The 20,094-nt window shown below is 37.7% G+C and overlaps 1 protein-coding gene and 1 long non-coding RNA gene across 2 annotated transcripts in view; one reads left to right on the top strand and one right to left on the bottom strand.

Moving 5' to 3' along the window:
* The first annotated feature begins 22 nt into the window (after nucleotides 1–22).
* Nucleotides 23–7,132, top strand: LOC141580277 (uncharacterized). Its single transcript, XR_012512454.1, has 3 exons — nucleotides 23–265; nucleotides 3,902–4,022; nucleotides 6,071–7,132. It is a non-coding gene; the product is annotated as an uncharacterized LOC141580277 (long non-coding RNA).
* Nucleotides 7,133–10,145: 3,013 nt separating this feature from the next.
* Nucleotides 10,146–20,094, bottom strand: part of ACADM (acyl-CoA dehydrogenase medium chain) — a 33,050-nt gene continuing 23,101 nt past the window's right edge. The window contains exons 9-12 of the mRNA XM_039473607.2: nucleotides 18,733–18,873; nucleotides 17,724–17,819; nucleotides 12,451–12,699; nucleotides 10,146–11,123 (exon numbers count right to left, since the gene is read on the bottom strand). Coding sequence (XP_039329541.1) covers nucleotides 11,052–11,123; nucleotides 12,451–12,699; nucleotides 17,724–17,819; nucleotides 18,733–18,873 — 558 coding nt within the window. The 3' untranslated portion in view covers nucleotides 10,146–11,051. The remainder of the gene's footprint in view (nucleotides 11,124–12,450; nucleotides 12,700–17,723; nucleotides 17,820–18,732; nucleotides 18,874–20,094) is intronic.

The raw sequence follows: 20,094 nt of genomic DNA, 5'->3' as shown, positions 1-20,094 counted from the left end.
AGATCTTAAGGCTGCCGTAGGACCCCACTGATTGTTCATAGGTGTCCTCACCTGCCTGCGTTCAAAGTTTCTGGCGCCTATACTTTCGTTCCGTAGTCAGTCTGATTTGTCTAGCAACAGCTTTAAATAATATTTAAATATCTGAGTTGCTTTTAAGAAATCATTTGGGCCGGGCGCAGTGGCTCACGCTTGTAATCCCAGCACTTTTGGAGACCGATGCGGGCGGATCACCTGAGGTCAGGAGTTCGACACCAGCCTGACCAATGTGAGCAAACGCCGTCTGTACTAAAAATAAAAAAATTAGCTGGCCGTGGTGGCTCATGCCTGTAGTCCCAGCGTAGTCGGGAGGCTGAGACAGGAGAATGGCTTGAGCGTGGGAGGCGGAGGCTGCAGTGAGCCGGGGCCGGGAGAGAGAGAGGGTGGAAGAGAGAAATAAAGAAAAAAAGAGAAAGAAACAGGAAGAAAGAAAAGAAAAAAGGAAGGATGGAGGGAAGGAACGAAGGAAATTATTCTAGTTAGGAAGGGAGGGAGGGGAAAGAAGGAAGGAGAGGGAGGGAGGGAGAGAAAAGAAAGAAGGATGACGGAGTAAAGGAAAGAGCAAAGGAAAGAAGGAAGGAAGGAAATTATTTCTTCGAGGGAAGAAGGAAGAAAGGAAAAAAAGAAATCATTTGTTCTAGTTTGAACTCTGGAAGGAAGGAAATCATCTGTTGTAGTTTGAACTCCTGGATGCAAGCAGTCCCCTCTTCTGGGCCTCCCAAAGTGCTGGGATTACAGGCCTGAGTCACAGTGTCTGGTCAAAACATTTTTCCTCTTTTTCTTTTTCTTTTCTCTTTTTTTTTTTTTTTTGAGACGGAGTTTCTCTCTTGTTACCCAGGCTGGAGTGCAATGGCGCGATCTCGGCTCACCGCAACCTCCATCTCCTGGGTTCAAGCAATTCTCCTGCCTCAGCCTCCCGAGTAGCTTGGACTACAGGCACACACCACCATGCCCAGCTAATTTTTGTATTTTTAGTAGAGACGGATTTCACCATGTTGACCAGGATGGTCTCAATCTCGACCTCGTGATCCACCCATCTCGGCCTCCCAAAATGCTAGTGTCTTCTTTTTCTTTTGAGATGGAGTCTTGCTCTTGTCATACCAGCAATGGCCTCCCAGAGTGTTGGGATTATAGATGTGAGCCACCATGCCCTGCCCAGAGCATATTTTATTTAACATGGATTAGCTTGGGTTTTAACTTTAAATTGTTAAATGTGCCTTGCATGGTATGTGAGCGTGCACTTGTGATTTTGCTCCAGGCCCTGCAAATGTAAAGAGTAAGCCTTCTCTCTTTCGATATTCTCCCTTTCTGGGACTTCAGTTGACATGTTAGATTTCCTTTTTTTCTTTTTTCCTTTTCTTTTTTTTTCTTTTTCTTTTTCTTTTTTTTTTTTTTTTTTGAGGTGGAGTCTCTCTGTCGCCCAGGCTGGAGGCAGTGGTGCCATCTCAGCTCACTGCAACCTCTACCTTCTGGGTTCAAGTGATTCTTCTGCCTCAGCCTCCTGAGTAGCTGGGATTACAGGCGTGTGCCACCACGCCTGGCTAATTTTTTGGTATTTTTAGTAGAGATGGGGTTTCACCATGTTGGCCAGGCTGGTGTCAAACTCCTGACCTCAAGTCGTCTGCCTGCCTCAGCCTCCTGAAGTGCTGGGATTACAGGAGTGAGCCACTGCACCTGGCCGAAAAGTTAGACTTTCTTGTTACATCATTCGTATTTCTTAACTTCTTGCATATTTCACCTTTTTTGTCTTTCTGTGATGGATCCTGGATAATTTATTCATATCTATCTGACTATATAGTGTTCTTTTGGTACTTAAAGTCCGTGGGCTAGAAGCATCAACAGCACTCTGAGAGCTACTAGAAAGGCAGTCTGAGTCACATCCTAGACCTAACAAATCGCATTCTGCATTTGCATAATCTCCCCAAGGATTCTTATGCATTTTAAAATTTAAGAAATACTATTTCAGATTAAATTTGATTGTTTTTCAGATCTTCCTGGGTTTTTGTGTTTTTTTTGCGTTTTTTTGTTGTTGTTGTTTTGAGACTGAGTCTTGCTCTGTCACTTACGCTGAAGTACAGTGGTGTAATCTCACTTCACTGCAACCTCTACCTCTTGGGTTCAAGCGTTTCTCTTGCCTCAGCCTCCCGAGTAGCTGGGGCTACAGGGGCATGCCACCACACCCACTATTTTTTTTTTTTTTTTTTAGTAATTACGGGGTTTCACCATGTTGGCCAGGATGGTCTTGATCTCTTGACATCATGATCTGCCTGCTCTAGCCTTCCAAACTCTGGGATTACAGGCATGAGCCACCCTGCCTGGCCTTGCCTGTTTGTTTTTATAGATTCCTATTGTTTTCCATTTTGTAATTTTTCAAAATTTTTTTTTACATATTTCACACATTATTTTATTCAGTGTCTCTTGGTATCTGTAGGGTTCCAGGAACCCCTGCCAATACCAAACTCCAAGGATGCTCAAGTCATTTATATAAAACGGCATAATATTTGCATATAACCTACGTACATTCTCCCATATACTTTAAATCATTTCTAGATTATCTGTAATATCTAATAAGATGACTACATATCATTCCATTTGTGTGGATTCATTGTAGTACTTGCATGTAGCAAATTCAAGTTTTGCTTTTTGGAACTTTGTGGAATTTTTTTTTTCCCTGAGTGTTTCTCATCTGAGGTTGGTTGAATCCAAAAATGCAGAACCCATGGAAACAGAGTATGGCCAACTGTACTGTTTATTTGATCATTCTTATATCTGGAGTCTTGAGGTCCATGTTAGTCCATTCTCTCACTGATACAAAGAAATACCTTAGCCTGGGTAATTTATAAAGAAAATAGGTTTAATTGGCTCATGGTTCCACAGGCTATACAGGAAGCACAGCTGGAGAGGCCTCAGAAAACCTACAATTGTGGCAGAAGGTGAAGGGGAAGCAGGCAAGTCTGATGTGGCTAGAGCAGGAGGAAAAGGTGCGGGGGTGGGGGTGGGGATGGGGAGGTGCCACACAATTTTAAACAACCAGATCTCAGGGGAAAACTCACTCATTACCATGAGGACAGTGTTCAGGGGGATGGTGTTAAACCATTAGTAACCATTACCATGTTCCAATCACCTCCCACCAGGCCCCACACTGGGATTATAATTGAAATTGGGATTTGGGTGGGGACACAGATCCAAACCATATCAGGTTCCCAAATGTGTTATTTTTAATTTTCAGTTGACTTTTTTTCATGCTGATTGGTTCTTTATTTATTTTGAAGATTTTTGGTTGTCAGCTCATATTAGGGCCTCATTGGAAGGTGCCTTTCTCTGGAGAATATTTGTATATGCTCTGACAAGAGCCAAAGAGTGATATCATCTAAATTTACATCATGCAAACAATGTGCAGCCTAGCTGGCTCTCTAAGAAGTGCTTCTACCCTGAAGGAGCTCAGTGGGAAAGACAGTTGGTAAACAATCGGTGACAAATTCTCTGACAAAGGCAAGCTTAGTATGCTACAGAAAAGGTGACTTGTAAGTCAGATGGGAGAGAGTTGTGGTAGAGGGGGAAACAGAGGGAGGCAAGGATTGATCAGATCTCCTGGGAAAAGCAATGCTTGAAATAAGAATCATGTAAGCATTAGATCCAAAAAGTAGCATTATTCAGATTGAGTTAATAACTGCTGAAGGAATAAAAAATAAACCTATTTTCCTACTGTATAAATTCATTCAATTAATATGTATTGATTGCCTAGAATATGCCAATATTATTCTAAGTTCTGGGGGTACAGTGGTAAGCAAAATAGAAATATTTGTAGGAAGTATATATTCTAACAATTCATTTTTAATTTTATTTATTATTATTTTTGAGACAGGTTCTTACTCTGTCCTTAAGGCTGGAATGCAATGGTGGGATCAGGATTCACTGTGGACTTAACTTTCCAGGCTCAAGAGATCATCCTCCCACCTCAGTCTCCAGAGTAGCTGGGACCAAAGGTATTTAATCATAGCTATTCATTTATTGGAATATGGTTGATGCCGTGTTCTATTTTTATGGTGTATGAGGAATCCCTTTTAAATTCTTCATAAGCTATTGACTTCAATTTAGTGTATTCTGCTTTTGTAAAAGGTGACCATCAACATGCCCAGCTATTATTATTATTATTATTATTATTATTTAGAAACAGGGTCTCCCTGTGTTGCTTAAGCTGGTTTTAAACTCCTGGGCCCAAGAAACCCTCCATCCTCCAGCCTCAGCCTCCAAAAGTGTGGATTTACAAATGTGAACCACCACCTCCAGCCCAATTCTTGAATTACATTTGAAAATTCTATTCCTAGGTATTTATCCTACAAATATATCCCCTTGGTTGTGAAGTCACTTATGTGGAAAAATAACCGTAGGAGCAATCTTTATAATAGCAAAAGATTTAAAAATTTTTAACTGGCTGGGCACGGTGGCTCATGCCTGTAATCCCAGCACTTGGGAGGCTGAGGCAGGCAGATCACCTGAGGTCAGGAGTTTGAGACCAGTCTGGCCAACATAGCGAAACCCTCTTTCTAAAAAAATACAAAAATTAGCTGGGTGTGGTGGTGCGCACCTATAATCCCAGCTACTCGGGAGGCTGAGACAGGAGAATCACTCTAACCCAGGAGGCAGAGTTAGCAGTGAACCAAGATCCAAGATCGCACCACTGCACTCTAGCCTGGGTGACAAAGCAAGACTCCATCTCAAAGAAAAAAAAAGTTAACTGACCATCAAAAGGTTAAATAAACTATGGTATATTCATATGTACCTATTAAAGATAATAATGAAGCTCTACACATATTGCTATGGAAAGGTCTTAAAAATATACCAAGCGAAAGCAAACATAAAAAGAAAGCCACAAACCATATAGTATGCTACTATTTACATGGGAAAAAATATATATCTGTGAACAAAGGGCCAGGTGCTTTGAATTACTAAAAGTAGCTGCCTAACAGAAGAATATTCAGTGAAAAGTAATCCTTTCTTAAATCCTGCCTACCAACCAATCCTACTTTTCACTGAATATCCCAGTACATTTATTCAAATAAGAATGATTCCCGGCCAAAGAAATGTAGTAGCTATGCTATAATGAAGAATTTTATTTTTTTTCTGTTATTGAATAAAGTAATTAACACTGTATTAGTCCCTTTTCACATTGCTATAAAGAAAAACCTGAGACTGGGTAATTTATAAAGAGGCTTAATTGAGTCACAGTTCTACAGTTGGGGAGGCCTCAGGAGATACTCAATCATGGCAGAAGGCAGAGAGGAAACAAGGACAAACAAGGACCTTCTTGACATTGCGGCAGGAGAGAGAGAGCAAAGGGGGAAGAGCCCCTTACAAAACTGTCACATCTTGTGAGAACTCACTCACTATCACGAGACTATGACGGGGGAAACCACCTCCGTGATCCAATCACTTCCCACCAGGTCCCTCCCTTAACACGTGGGGATTATGATGATTATAATTTGAGATGAGATTTGGGTGGGGACACAGAGCCAAACCATATCAAACACCATTTTGCTTTGGCCATCTACATCAATAGTTTCTGAGCTACTCTGATGCTTGCTCAAGAGCTCTACTATAAACTAGAGGCCAAATTTGTATTTTCAAGAAAGGGCAGTCTTCGAGCCTCATAGAAAGGACCAGGTTCTTTGAACTACTGATAAATTCTTCAAAAAATAGATTTATGAATACAGGCTTCTGAGCAGACATCTTAGACAACTTTCAAGACATGGCAGTGAACTGAGTCCGCATGTCTAGGACTCTCTTTTGGAAACTGATTCATGACAGCAGTCCACCAACACAATTTCCAGCAGAATAAGTACATAGGAATGAATGAACTGATGAGAGAAAGTTAATCATAGTTATTTCTTTTTTGGAATATTGTTGATGCAGTGTTCTATTTTTATGGTATATGAGAAATCCCTTTTAAATTCTTCATAAGCTATTGACCTCAATTTAGTGTACTCTGCTTTTGTAAATTGAAATTTTCTTTTCTTTTTTTTTTTTGTAACAGGGTGTTTCTCTGTCATCCAGGCTGGAGTGTAGTGGTATGAACATGGATCACTGCAGCCTCAACCTCCTGTGCCCAAGGGATCCTCCTGACTCAGCTCATGTAGCTGGGACCACAGGTGTGCATCTCCATACCCATCTAATTTTCTAATTTTTTGTAGAGATGAGGTCTCACCCATCTTGCCCATGCTAGTCTTCAACTCCTGAGCTCAAGCAATCCTCCCACCTCAGCCTCCCAAATTGCTGGGCTTACAGGCATAGACCATTGCACCCAGCCCTAAAATTTTTAAATGTCATGTGATTCTAAGCCCTCAGAATTCAGAAATGTGCCGAATCTCCTTTTATGTCATAGCAGTATTCAAAAGGAATCTGTCCTTTTTTACCAGGATAATTGATTAGGTCGTGAGGGCCGTATCTAGAGTGACCTTTTTGAAAATAATTCTCATTTAACCAGTTATGACAAGCCCACTATTAAAAACAATGAATAAAATATGATACAAGTAGAGAGTTAGGAAAAGATTATATACATTTCAAGTTGACTTTATATGTAGAGTCAATGCCTACAAAGGTGTGGAATGGTGCCTGGCTTAAATGTTTGTCTTATCAGCGGTAAGGAAAAGCAATGCTTGGGAGGCTGGGAATCCTAGCAAATTTTGAAAATGCTAAGGAAAGAGATTCAACCAAATTCTTAGGTACTACAGGAGAAATCTAGTGGAGAGCTTCTTGGATTTGGTTCCCCAGCCTTGAGATGTAAAGTTACAAAGGCTTTTAGAAGTCCAATCTGAGGTTTCTGATGAAAACTTTCAGACAAAAGTTAATCCTGTGGCCTTAGTAATTTGTTCTGTACTGTATGGATTTGGATTTGCAAAGTAAATTTGAGAATATCTACATGATTAATGAACACTCTTGCTGTACCTAGGCAAATAATCTGGACAAACCTAATGAAATTTGCTTTTTACTAATCAAGAATAATTGTGACAGATTCCTTTTGATGAAAAGGAAGACTGTTGAGAAACGCTGTCAAAGCCTTGAAAAAGGATACAATAAATTATTTGGTGTTCCTTTAGTAGTGTGCTAGGTATTATCTAATGGATCATCTGCATATTACCTGATGGGATATGCACCATTGTCTTTTTATTGGCTAGACTGTGAAACAATTGTAAATGTAAATGTTAAATTGTAAAAACATGGAAAGTAATGCAACTGAACCTGAACTACAACGAATTTCTGCTCTGTAGAAAAGATGGTTCCATTAGGTTTTATTGCCCTATACCAGTGGTCCCCAACTTTTTTAGCATCAGGGACTGGTTTTGTGGAAGACAATTTTTCTACAGACACAGTTGGGGGTGTGGGGGGAGATAGTTTGGGGGTAAGACTGTTCTCAGATCATCAGACATTAGATTCTCAAAAGCAGCATGCAACCTAGATCCCTCATGTGTGCAGTTCACAATAGGGTTCATGTTTCTGTGAGAATCTAATGTTGACACTGATTTGATAGGAGGTGGAGCCCAGGCAGTAATGCTCACTGGCCCACCACTCACCTCCTGTTGTGCAGCACAGTTCCTAATGGGCCAGAGACTGCTAATGGTCTGTGGCCTGGGGTTTGGGGACTCATGCCCTATAGGATATAGTTAATCTAGTAGCAAATTATTTTAAGCATTTCTTACTGCCTATACCTGCGCTTCAAATTCTCCTTTATACCAGTTTTAACTTCATACTAGTTCCCTCCTTTATTGAGTAAATAGTCTTTCACATATTAAGAAAAAAAAAAAAACAGTGTTACCTGTGGAATGTAATCTTTAATCTCCAAAAACGCTTCATACTATTTGATCATGGGTAATGTATTCAAATTAATGGCTGTAATTCTAGAAGCCATATCAACAACCATTTTTTTTTTAATCCAGAGGAGTCACCAAATAATTCTTCTCCCTCTATGCAAATTGATGACTGATAGATTGCTTAAACATTCATTACAATTGTTGTAAACCTACCAGATCACATATAAAACTATGCTTTCTCTAGGAACCATCAATTGACAGATGGAGGCAACTAACAATCATGTTTGTAGTCCATGATTGTACCTACCCTCCTTCTTGTAATGGCCCTAGTCAGCAAGCTTATATGTGTGATGGTCAATCCAGTTTATAAATATGCTACAGTGAAGTCTGATTCTATCATGGGATCAAAGAAGCAGAGGAAGTTAGGCTACAGAGCAACAATGAATAAAATATGACACAAGTAGAGAGTTAGCAAAAGACTATATATATTTCAAGGAATCCTGAGGACTGGTTATTCTGGTTTTAGTCCCTTCCTGAGATTGACTCCATTCCTGCCTTTCAGATCTAGGAGGCATTTCCACATACGTAAAATACATATTTGATTAAAGTAGCTTAAGTTCATTTGTTACTTGGGACTAACAAGGCTTAACTGATATAAAATTATGTAAGTGGTTAATATTTATTAGCAAGGATACTTTAATATTCCCGTCATAAGGCTTTGGTGTACATTTATATCTTGTATAGAAACTTTCTTTTCTTTTTAGACAAGATCTCACTGTGTCATCCAGGCTGGAGTATAAATAGTTCATAGTTGGAGTATAAATAGCTGGACTATAAATAGCTATCATAGTTCACTGTCCTCAAACTCCTGGCTTCAGTGATCCTCCCACTTCAGCCTCCCAAACTGTTGGGATTATAGGCATGAGCCACCATGCCCACCCCATTTCTAGAAGCTTTATGTTAAAAAATGGCTGGGCCTGTGTATTGCAAATTCAAATTTGCATTTGAATTATATATATTCTATTCTCATTTCTACATAATACCCAATTAAGAAATTTCTAAATCTCCTTAACCAATCTCAAGCTGTATCATTTAAATACAATTTCATCATTGAGCATGAAGGAAAAGTCATTTAAATATTTTATATTTGTAAAAGATTAGATTTTTATTTTGGTAAGTTAGTGTGGTATAAGAAATTTTTTTGGTCTTTGTCCCCAGTTCCTGACACAGAGATCCTAAAACACTTGGAATTTCTTGAGTGCTTGGAGTATTTTCTGCTATTTCTTATAAACCCTTTTCAATCATACCTGAGTTTAGCATATGAGATGACTTAGGGTTAGGCCGCTAGACAGTCTCAAGAGGAGTCTGGTCACCAGAAGGACTAAGTAACTAGAGGGTGATGTTATAGACTGAATTGTGTCCATCCAAAATTCCTATGTTGAAACCTTAACTCTCAATGTTACTGTACTTGAAGACAGGGCCTTTTAGGAAGTTAATTAAGGTCAGGAGGATAGGGCTCTAATCTCATAGGGCTGGTGTCCTTAGAAGGGGAGAAAAAGACACAAGAGCTCCCCCTAACCCAATCCTTCATGATGCACAGAGAAGAGGACATGTAGGGACATAGAAAGTGGCAGTCTATAAGACAGGAAGAGAGGCCTCACTGGAAACCATCCCAAATGGCACCTTGAACTTGAACTTCTAGCTTCCAGAACTGTGAGAAAATAAATTTATTTAAGCCACCAAGTCTGCCATGTATTTTTCATGGCAACCCTAGGAGACTACTACAGTTGGGAGCTTCCAGCTTTCACCTTGGACCTCCTGGGAGGAGAGAAGTACTGGAGATAGATCTCTATGGAAACTCACGATTGAGAATTGGAGAACATCCCAGTTGATGAATACATAGACATGCTGGGAAGGCAGTATGCTGGAAGAAGGCATGGAAGCTCTGCACCTCCTTTCTCCCTCCATACTTTTCCCTATGTACTTCTTCATTAATTGTTCCTGAGTTGTACCCTTTATTAACAGGTAAATATAAGTAAAGTGTTTTCCTGAGTTCTGTGAGCTATTCTAGCAAATTATCAAACCTGACAGCAGGGTCACAGGAATACCTGAATTTGTAGTCATGTTGGACAGAGAATGGGTAGCTTGGGGACTCAGGACTTGTGACTGGCCTCTGATGATATGAGGGCAGCCTTATGGGATTGAGCCTAACTCTGCATAGTGTCAGAACAGAATTGAAATGTAGGACACAGTTGATGTCAAGGAGCTAGAGAATGAGATATGATGTCAGAAAGCACTCCATTTAGTATAACACAGTTTAATATAGCCTAATAAAAATGAACAGATAACTTTATTCAATTCAAAATTAAAACCTGACTTTTTTTCATGATAGTAAATACACAAAATATACACTATTATATGAAGTAATGAAATTTTCTGGAAAAAATACAGAAAGATATAATAACAGGCATTGAACAATTGTATTAAGTTCTTGGCCAAAATGCATACACATGAAATAAGATTGTGCACAATAGACCAAAGGCTAACTAGAGACCAACAATCATATAAAAATAGTTTAAGGAAAGCTTTATTGATTTATTTTAGATAAGGCAAGTGAAATATGGGCTCAGAATTAAACAAGATTTCCAAGAAAGTTCTTCAAAATTTTATAAAATAGGAGAATGTGAATGTCAAAATTTTGACTATTTCTGTGCCAGACTGAAAGCAAATGCTTTTAAAACTGCAACAAAATGAACTTTAATAAAATAATACATTAGGTCTACAAAGTCAATGGCAAGTTATTTGATAGTATTCAAATTCTACAATATTTTCTCAACGTAAATTTTGTAACATCTTGAATACTTTCTAAGCCCACTTTTCTGTCATTAAAAAAATAAAATTCCAAGAAATTTCTGCAATTTTTATCTTAAGAGATCAAATAACAAAACATACGCACTTTTCTAGGTTAATGTAATTCAAGTAAAGTGATACTAAAGAAAACACATAATTTTAATAAAAAACCTGCTTAAGAGACATCATAAACAAACGTATAAACTACTATAATAATCAGTTGATTAGATTTAATATAAGAGGACTTATTTTTATTTTCACTGGAAAAGTGTTAAAGCCCTTTCTCTTTTCTGGAGCTATAACAGTAGATTGTGTTCTAGTTACTCAATGTTTAATCATGTTTCTATAGTAATTTCTTTAATTTTTATACTTGCCAATGTGTTCACGGGCTATAATGACTCTTTGAATTTGTGCAGTACCTTCATAAATCTGCAAGAAAATATAAGTGTAGGTTAAATATCTTTAGCACATAAATACCTTCATTTATTCAACATTCTAGACAGTAGTGTAAGCTGCATTGTAATACAAAACTGAATCAAATCATATATATGCTCTGTAGCCTATAGAGATTCCAAAACCTGATTTTGTGAAAGTCTGAAAATATGGAATTCTCTAAAGATTGGTTTAAGTTATTATAAAAAGTCATTTATCAAAATTTTGGAGGAGAGTCTTCAAAACATAAAAAAGAAAATTTACATTTCAGAAAGTTTGGGAAAACTAAAGTTTAATATGGCAAAATATTTGTCCAACTTTTCTGAACTGTTCTTAAAAGCTGTCACCTTCAGTCTTTTATTCTTACTCTTAAATCTATTTTTTTTTTCCCTCCCTTTGCCTATGGAACAGAGTTGCTAAAGAAAAAGATACTGGAATGATTTCAAGATCAGACTTTATTTTCATTCTAAACGTCTAACTTTAGCCATTTGTTAGTTCATCTTCTCAAATGGCAGAGGAAAGCTAAATGGTTGATAATAATTAATAGTAATAATTATAATTAAAGGCTCTAGGAGAGGAAGAGTATCACCAGATAAACCTGCAACTTTGGGTAAGGCACAAATTCTGGACCTGAATTTTTTCATATCTACATGGAGAGGCTGCACTATGTCCAACATTCCTTCTCACTCTTAACATTCTGATTCGAACTCAATATTTCAAATGACTGGATAAGTCAAATAATTTTCTAGGTATAGGGAGAGCAAGGGAAGAGATATTTAAGAGCAAGACTGTGGTAATTATTAAGTAATTACTTAAGCCACATGTAAAGAATATGCACACATATTTTATTTTATAAAATTTCTTCTAAGTTTTTTTGACTAATAATTTAATTTGGAATTCATTTATATCACTGTCTCCTCATGTTGAACTTTGACTCCAAGTATAGTTATAATTAATTCAAGAGCTGCCAGGCAAGATTCAAATCAAAATAATTAATTTTAAATTACATGCGTACTTTTTGGAGAGAAAAGTTTGGGTTACAATTAGCTAAGGTATTAAAACTCAAAGAAAAATAATCCAAACATAATACACATGTCTGTACCATTTGTTTTGTTAGTCTGTTCTCTCTTCAGACTTATACTTAATTACAAATAACATTCTTCTTTCTATTAATTAATTTCTCTAAAAACTGACTCACAGCTATATATGATAGTAATTTCTTGCTTCTAGGGACATAAAATTCTTAAATAGTAAGAAATCTTCTTTGTCATTTATGAATAGTCTCTCTCCTCACAAACCAAAAAAAAATCATTTTTAACCTTACCTGATAGATCTTGGCATCCCTCATTAGTTTTTCTACAGGATATTCTGTATTAAATCCATTGCCTCCAAATATCTGCACAGCATCAGTAGCTAACTGATTTGCAATATCTCCAGCAAATGCCTTTGCAATAGAAGCATAATAGGTGTTTCGACGACCAGAATCAACCTCCCAAGCTGCTCTTTGGTAACTCATTCTGGCTAGTTCAACTTTCATTACCATTTCAGCCAACATAAATGATACTGCTTGGTGCTAGAATTGAAAAGAAAAAAGTTAAAGGATATTTATTGAGAAACCTTAAAAGTTTTTCCTGGGGCTGCTTAATTTTTATAGTGACATGGTCTTGCTATGTTGCCCAGACTGGTCTGCAACTCCTGGCTTCAAGCAATCCTACCTAGGCCTCCCAAAGTGCTGAGATTACAGATGTGAGCCCCTGCGCCTGGCCTTTTTTTTTTTTTTTTTAAGTTTTCATTAATTTTAGGTTTACAGAAAAGTTAGACTCAGCTTCCTCTAATGTTAACATATTACCAAACCATAGTGCCATAGTCAACAACAGGGCATTAAAACAGGTATGATATTAACAACTAAACTATAAGCCTTACTCAGATCTGGTCAAGTTTTCAGCTAATGTTCTTTTTCTGTTCCACCATTACACACTGAATTCAGTTATTTCTTCTTATTCTTTCCCAGGCTACTATAATTCCTCAATTCTTCCTTATCTTTCATGACTTGGCACTTCTGAAGAATGTTAACTGGTTATTTTATGTAAAATGTCCTACACTTCTGAAGAATGTTGATTGGTTATTTTATGTAAAATGTCCTTCAATTTTGATTTGCCTATTTATTTATTTATTTATTTATTTTTTTGAGACAGGGTCTCATTTTGTCACCCAGGCTGGAATGCAATGGCATGATCTCAGATCACTGTACCCTCAACTTCCCAGGCTCAAGTGACCCTCCTGCCTCAGCCCCCGAAGTAGCTGGGAACTTTTTTTTTTTTTTTTTTTTTAAGTAGAGACAAGGTCTCTCTATGTTGCCTATGTTGGTCTCAAACGATCCTCTTGCCTTGGCCTCCCAAAGTGCTAGGATTACAGGTGTGAGTCACCATGCCTAGCCTCTGCTAGGACTTTTTAAAAGAAAGTTGCTACATATAGAGAAAGCATTGTATCAGATACAAAGACAGAGGAAAGGAAAACTAAAAGATGCTTCTTAGACTCTAGAGGATCAGAATCAAATAGAAGCCATAAAACAAATACTTTCAATAAGAGACAGTAAGTGCTCTATGAGTTAGTTATGGCCAAGATATGTTATAGGATGGAAATATGTTCCCATTTCCTGGCATACAACTCCTGAATTCCTTGGGATCTTCAAAGTGCTATCTTTTATGTATGTCTTTTATTTGAAAAGTTCTGAGTGGTGCTGGTCACTGGCAAGATGATGGCACAATTAGAGAGTTGAGATTTTCAGCCCCACCGCTGACAACCTCCAGGGAGGGGAGAGGGATTAAAAGTCAAGTTAATCATCAATGACCAATAGTTTAATTGATCATACCTACATAATGAAGCCTCCATGAAAACCCAAGAAGATGGGGTTTGGAGAGCTTCCAGAGGTTCCTACAGGGTGAGATTCCCAGGGGGTGCATGGAAGCCATATGTATCTTCCCTGATACCTTACCCTACACATCTTTTCATCTATATTCTTTAAAATATCCTTCCTGGCCAGGCGTGGTGACTCACACCTGTAATCCCAGCACTTTGGGAGGCTGAGGTGGGCAGATCATCTGAGGTCAGGAGTTCAAGACCAGTCTGGTCAACATGGTAAAACCCTGTCTTTACTAAAAAAAAAAAAAAATTAGCTGGGCATGGTGGTGGGTGCCTGTAATCCCAGCTACACAGGAGGCTGAGGCAAGAGAATCACTTGATTCCGGGAGGCGGAGGTTACAGTGAGCTGAGATCATGCCATTGCACTCTAGCCTGGGCGACAAGAGTGAAACTCCATCTCAAAAAAAAAAAAAAAAAAAGATGAAAAAAATTAAAATTAAAAAAATCTTTCCTAATAAACTGGTAAATGTGTTTCCCTGAGTTCTGTGAGCTGCTTTAGCAAATTACTGGAATTCATAGAGGGGGTCATAGGAGCCCCACCTAGAAGCCAGTTGGCCAGAAGTTCTGAAGGCCAAGACTTGCAACTGGGGGGAAAGAAGGGGCAGTCCTGTGAGACTAAGCCTGTGGGATCTGATGCTATCTCTGAGTATGTATTGTTAGAACTAAACTGGAGAATACCCAGCTGGTGTCTGTTGCTTGGTGTGTATGGGAAATCCTCCCACATCTTTGGTCATAGAAGTCTTTTTCTGTGTTAATTTTTGTGGTGTCAAGAACAAAAGAAAAACATGGTTTGAGAGTTTTTCATGACACAAGTGACTATTTGAGTTCAAATCTTAGTTCCATAATTTATTAGATGGGCCTAATAGTTTTACATGTGATAAATGGAAATAACAGCACCTATTCCACAGTATTATGAAGATTAAATGAGTTAATACATGTTAAGAACCTAGAATAGTGCCTGGAACAAGGAAAGCATCCGATTATTAGTATTTTAATAGAGTAGGTATTCAATTACTGTTGGTAAAGAAAAAAAAAGCTCGTAGGAAAGAAACAGAAATCTCTAAGTGTCTCTAAACAGGAATTTAAATCCTGATGAGAAGAGATGACATGGAGGAAAAAAAAAAAATCAGACTCAGATTTGGGCTCGATAGGATAGGAGCCAGAGTTTTAAGAAACACTAAAACCGGGAGATTTTGATGTAAGCATGAACAAGCTAAGGGGCTAAAACTGAGATCCCCTGCATGTAAAAGCTTTGCTTTCCAAAGGGGCAATTAAAAGTCTCAGGATACAAGGCCACAAAGAAGCTTATCTCTTGCCCAGGAGGTTTAAAGAAAGAACAAGAAGAGAAAGGACTTTTGTTATTGTTGTTGTTTTGAGGCAGGGTCTCATACTATTGCCCAGACTGGAATGTAGGGAATTTCTTAATGTGTGGGATCAATATACATGGCTTCTGTGATACAGGATTCCCCAAGTTGAGAAATTAATGTAAAGTAACAGTTCTTAGAATGGTGAAATCTTGGAGTACCTAACAAAAGTGCTGAAAAAGTACAAAAGCCAGTTTCTAAAATGCTTCCATAATGCACTGAGAAAAATAGTATCTCCTGCAGATAAGCTTACAAACAAAAAATAAAAGAGAAATAATTGACCATAAAAGAGTTAGCAGACACAGTACATGCAAGATTAGCACTCCAAGAATTGGAGATAACAAAAAAATCTGAAATTGATTATAAATGAAGAATTTTTCTATGATTAATGACGAAAAAGGAAAAAGAGGTACTATGTTGGAAAGAAGGTATAATGGAAAAAAACAAATATAACTTCTGGAAATGAAAAGTAGTCATTAATAAAAAATCAACAGATTTCTTTATAGCCTTAAATAGATTAGGCACAAGATAAGAGAATTAGAAAGCAGATCTGAGAAAATCATCTAGAATATAGCTTAGAGAGATAAATTATGAAACTAAGGTTAAGGGGCACAGAGCAGTGCTAATCCAAGTTTGTCCACAGTGCCGATTCACAAACTGTTACTGGTAGATGGTACAGAAGAGAATAAGCATTTAGAAACTTTTACAGCAATTTAACATTGTTGTGACATTCTTATATTTTACAGAAATAATGGTCCACATTAATTGCGAATTAAAACAAACTGGTCTTTCACAACAGGTAATTTGAGAACCACTGACACATGGGAATAGGAATTGGAGACTCATGGGGGCTGTGGTGGAAGAACTGCTTGAGCCCAGGTGTTTGAAACCAGCCTGGACAACATAGTGAGACCGCATCTCTACCAAAATAAAAAAAAATTAGCCAGGCATGGTGGTGTGCCCTTATGGTTCCAGTTATTTAAGAGGCTGAGGTGGGAGGATCACTTTATCCTAGAATGTTGCAATGAGCAATGATCGCACCACTGCCCTCAAGCTTGGGCAACTGAGTAAGATCCTGCCTGTCTCAGGAAAAAAAAAAAGTTTCTTCACCCTTGTCTTTAAGTTAAAAAATAAAAAAAGAAATAGGAGGTTCACTATACAACTCATAGTGAGTTGCAAGAGAGAATACAGATAATGAAGGAGCATCAATATTTGAAGAGGTAAGAGTTAAGAATTACCCTGGAAATTCATGGAAGACATGACTCTTTATAGTACTAAAATTATTTGATACTCAAGAAGACATAGGAAGTAATAAGACTTAAGAGTATAACATAGGCCAGGCACAGTGGTTCAGGCCTATAATCCCAGCACTTTGGGAGGCCAGGGCAGGCAGATCACTTGAGACCAGGAGTTCAACACCACCCAGCCAACATAAGGAAACCTCATCTCTACTAAAAATACCAAAATTAGCTGGGTATGTTGGTGCATGCCTATAGTTCCAGCTACTCAGGAGGCTAAGGCATGAGAATCGCTTGAACACGGGAGGTGGGGTTGCAGTGAGCCCAGATAATGCCACTGTACTTGAGCCTGGGTGACAGAGCAAGACTTTGTCCCCCACCTCCTCCCTGGCAAAAAAGAAAAGAAAAGAAAAAAAAAAAAAAAGCATAAAAGGGCAAAAATTAGAATCCTGGATCTGAGGCTTATAAATTGTGTGGCCTTGGACAAATCGTTTAATACCTCTCTGAGCTTCAGTTTCTTGATCCTTAAAAGAGTTAACACTACCCAAAAAAGGGTTACTGAATTAGAATAGATTTAAAATGCATATAATTGCAGCACTTTGGGATGCCAAGGCAGGTGGATCAAGACATCAGGAGTTCAAGACCAGCCTGGCCAACATAGTGAAACCCCATCTTTACTAAAAATACAAAAATTAGCTGGGTGTGGTGACGCGTGCCTATAGTCCCAGCTACTGAGGAGGCTGAGGCATGAGAACTGCTTGAACCTTGGAGGTGTAGGTTGTGGTAAGCCAAGATCGTGCCACTGCACTCCAGCCTGGGCAATAAAATGAGACTCTGTCTCAAAAAAAAAAAAAAAAAAAAAATACGTACCACAGTGTCAGGTACAGAAGTAACCAATAGTAGTGGCATAATCTAGAAAAAAATCTTTCTTTGAAACTCATCTTGATAAAACCACATTGTTTTCTTGCTATCAAAGTAGAAACAGATTAGTTCGTGGTTTAAAATTAATTTCTAAATATTAAATGAAAATGACTGTCTTTATATCTGAACAAAGCAAGCAGTATTAAAATTACCTCTGCAAGTAGCCTTCCAAAAGTTTTCCTTTCCAGGGCATACTTGGTAGCTTCATCCAAAGCTCTTTGTGCTAATCCAACAGCACCAGCAGCTACCTATTTTAATATTTTATAAAGCAAAAGTTCATGTTATCTTTAAAATACACAATAGATAGCTGTCTGCCTAAGTTTCTAAGTTAGGGATTACATAAAGAGAAGGTGATGTATAGCAACAAGAAACTGGTGGGGAGGGGGGAATAGGCACTTAAGTTTATATTATTTGTTAATTAAAGGTAGTGTTAGGTGTAGAATCATACCCTAGAAAAAACTCATTCCTTTTGTTTAACAAGAGAAACCTTAGTAGGGGAAATATGCTTAATGAGTGAAAACAGAAAATGAGTACATATTAACAGGATGATCAAATTTAGGATGGACTGCCTCTCTAAATCTAGCACCAACTAATTTCGCAGTAGCTAAAACAATTTCTATAATGGATAGTGGGCTGGGCGCAGTGGCTCATGCCTGTAATCCCAGCACTTTTGGAGGCTGAGGGAGGCGGATCATCTGAGGTTGGGAGTTCAAGACCAGCCTGAGCAACATGGAGAAACCCCGTCTGTACGAAAAAATACAAAATTAGCTGGGCGTGGTGGTGCATGCCTGTAATCCCAGCTACTTGGGAGGCTGAAGCAGCAGAATCGCTTGAACCCAGAAGACAGAGGTTGTGGTGAGCCGAGATTGCACCATTGCACTCCAGCCTGAGCGACAGGAGCAAAACTCCATCTCAAAAAAAAAAAAAAAAAAAAAAAAAAAAAAAAAAATATATATATATATATATATATATATATATATATATATATATAAAAGTTGAAGAAATCTAAAAAATTATGAAAAGTAACAATATTTCTCCTGTATCCCTAATAAGCAGATATTAAAAAGAGAAACACACTAAACATACAATTTTAAAGTAAAACTACTTATTTAATGTAATAAACAAAGGATCCCATAAAGATTATCAATTCATATTACTTACTGCAGGTCTGGTTCTATCAAAAGCTCCCATTGCAATTTTGAAACCAGCTCCCTCACCAATTAAAACATTTTCCTTAGGCACTTTCACATCTTCAAAGACAATTCCTCTAGTATCTGAACATCGCTGGCCCATGTTCAATTCCTAATAAAAAAATTGATATATTTTAAGAAATGTGATCAGTATCAATTTGTGCTTTAATCACTGTTTCCTGACTTTCTGCAATTACCTAAAACAGAGGTCAACAAACTATCGTCTACTATGTCTGTTTTGCAAAGAAAGCTTGATTGGAATACAGTCACACATTTTTGTTTACATATCATCTAAGGTTACTTTCTTGCTACAATGGCAGAACTGAGTAGTTGTGACAAAGATATGGCCTGCAAAGCCCGAAATATTTATAATTTGAATCTTTACAAAAAAGTTTGCCAACCATAATCTAAAATAATGTTTCACAAAATTGAAACCAACACTAGTCTAAAGATCTACAAGTATATCATATCAACAAAGACAAATATCATATGTTTGAAAGCTATCTATTTTACCATGTCAGAAAAAACATTTAGTTAACACAATCTGATTTGAGACCTTAAATCTTAGTTAACTAATAGAGCCAGCACAATAATCTACTGAATAAAAATTGACTTTATTTTCCTTCAACTCTTGGTTAAAATTAGGTTTATTGAGGTTAAAATTAGGTTTATTGAGGTATAATTTACATATAGAAAAGTTCAACATTTTTATGTATACATTTCTAATAGCTCTGACAAGTGTATATGTGTGTAACCACCACCATGCTCAAGACAGAGTATTTCAGAACCCCAAAAAGTTACCTTGTTCTCCCTTTATAGTCAATTTGCTTATTTTACACCCATCCCCTGGCAACCACTGTTGGATTTCTCTCCGTGTAGTTTTTCCTTTTCCAGAATGTCATTTAAGTGAAATAATAAGGCCAGCCTTCTATGTCTGACTTTTCACTTAGTATAGTGCTTCTGAGATTCATCCATGTTGCTGCATGATCAATAATTAATTTATTTTACTGCTGAATAGTATCCCACGCTATGGATGTACCATATATCCATTATCTGTTCAGTAGTTGATGGATACCCCCTCCTCATTTTTAGCAATCATTAATAAACATGCTATAACCATTTATCTATAGGTCCTTATTTTCATTTCTCTTGGGTATTTATGAGCACTGGTTATGTGATAAATGTATGTTTGACTTTATAAGAAACTACTAAAGTAGCTATATTCCCTCAACCCTGTTTTAAAAATTTTCAGGCTGGGCACGATGGCACAAGCCTGTAATCCCAGCACTTTGGGAGGCTGAGGCGGGTTGATCATGAGGTCAGGAGATCAAGA

This window comes from Saimiri boliviensis, chromosome 11 (assembly GCF_048565385.1).
Source record: "Saimiri boliviensis isolate mSaiBol1 chromosome 11, mSaiBol1.pri, whole genome shotgun sequence".
Classification (NCBI taxonomy): domain Eukaryota; kingdom Metazoa; phylum Chordata; class Mammalia; order Primates; family Cebidae; genus Saimiri; species Saimiri boliviensis.
The sequence above is the reverse complement of the archived record's forward strand: the minus strand, read 5'-3'. Positions and strand labels throughout refer to the sequence as shown.